Raw genomic sequence first — 687 nt, forward strand, 5'->3', positions numbered from 1 at the left:
ATGTGGTGCCCATCCTCCGGCTGCCTGTCCCGCTGGCCAAGTACTTTGGGAACCTGACCGCCAGCTACCGCTGGGTGGCTGTCGCCTACCTGCTGCTCTGCTTCCTGGTGCTGCCACTGGCCGCCTTCGGGCTCTCCCTGGCGGGGGGCGCAGTGCTGGCTGCAGTCGGGGCACCCTTGGTAGTGCTGGTGCTCCTCGTCGCCCTGGTCACTGTCCTGCAGCGGCACCGGCCCGCCTGGCTGCCCCGCCGCCTGCGCTCCTGGGTCTGGCTGCCCCTCTGGCTCCGCTCTCTGGAGCCCTGGGACCTCCTGGTGAGACGCTGCTGCCCCTGCAAGGCCTGCAGCCCCCCTCAGGCTGTGGCCAAGGAGGCCCACTGCTACGAGAACCCCCAGGTTCTGGCTTCCCAGCAGTTGTGAAGGGTGGACGTGCCTCACCCCCTCGCCCCATTGACCTCTGGCGGCCCTGGGGGATCCCAGTAGCTGCGGACTTCTGAGTCACCTGAGTCGCCTTCTTTGCAAATAAAAAAAGTCTGTACCCAGGTGTGGGTGGTCTTCTCTCTCCAATCCGGGGCTGCATGGGGAGGGGCACCCTCGACCCCCAACTTCCCCCTACCCCTGCTTCGACCCCAAACTTTCCCCACCCTACATCCCACCCAGCCCGGTAGGGAGCTGGGGGTGGGGCAAGTTT

General features: G+C 66.5%; 1 protein-coding gene across 1 annotated transcript in view; it reads left to right on the forward strand.

Moving 5' to 3' along the window:
• Positions 1 to 538, forward strand: part of SLC34A3 (solute carrier family 34 (type II sodium/phosphate cotransporter), member 3) — a 6,635-nt gene extending 6,097 nt beyond the window's left edge. Inside the window, exon 8 of the mRNA XM_010841757.1 lies at positions 3 to 538. Within this exon, the coding sequence (XP_010840059.1) occupies positions 3 to 416 (414 nt within the window). The 3' untranslated portion in view covers positions 417 to 538. The remainder of the gene's footprint in view (positions 1 to 2) is intronic.
• Positions 539 to 687: the final 149 nt, after the last annotated feature.

The sequence above is a fragment of the Bison bison genome, unplaced genomic scaffold (genome assembly GCF_000754665.1).
Source record: "Bison bison bison isolate TAMUID 2011002044 unplaced genomic scaffold, Bison_UMD1.0 scf7180017847083, whole genome shotgun sequence".
Taxonomy (NCBI): Eukaryota; Metazoa; Chordata; class Mammalia; order Artiodactyla; family Bovidae; genus Bison; species Bison bison.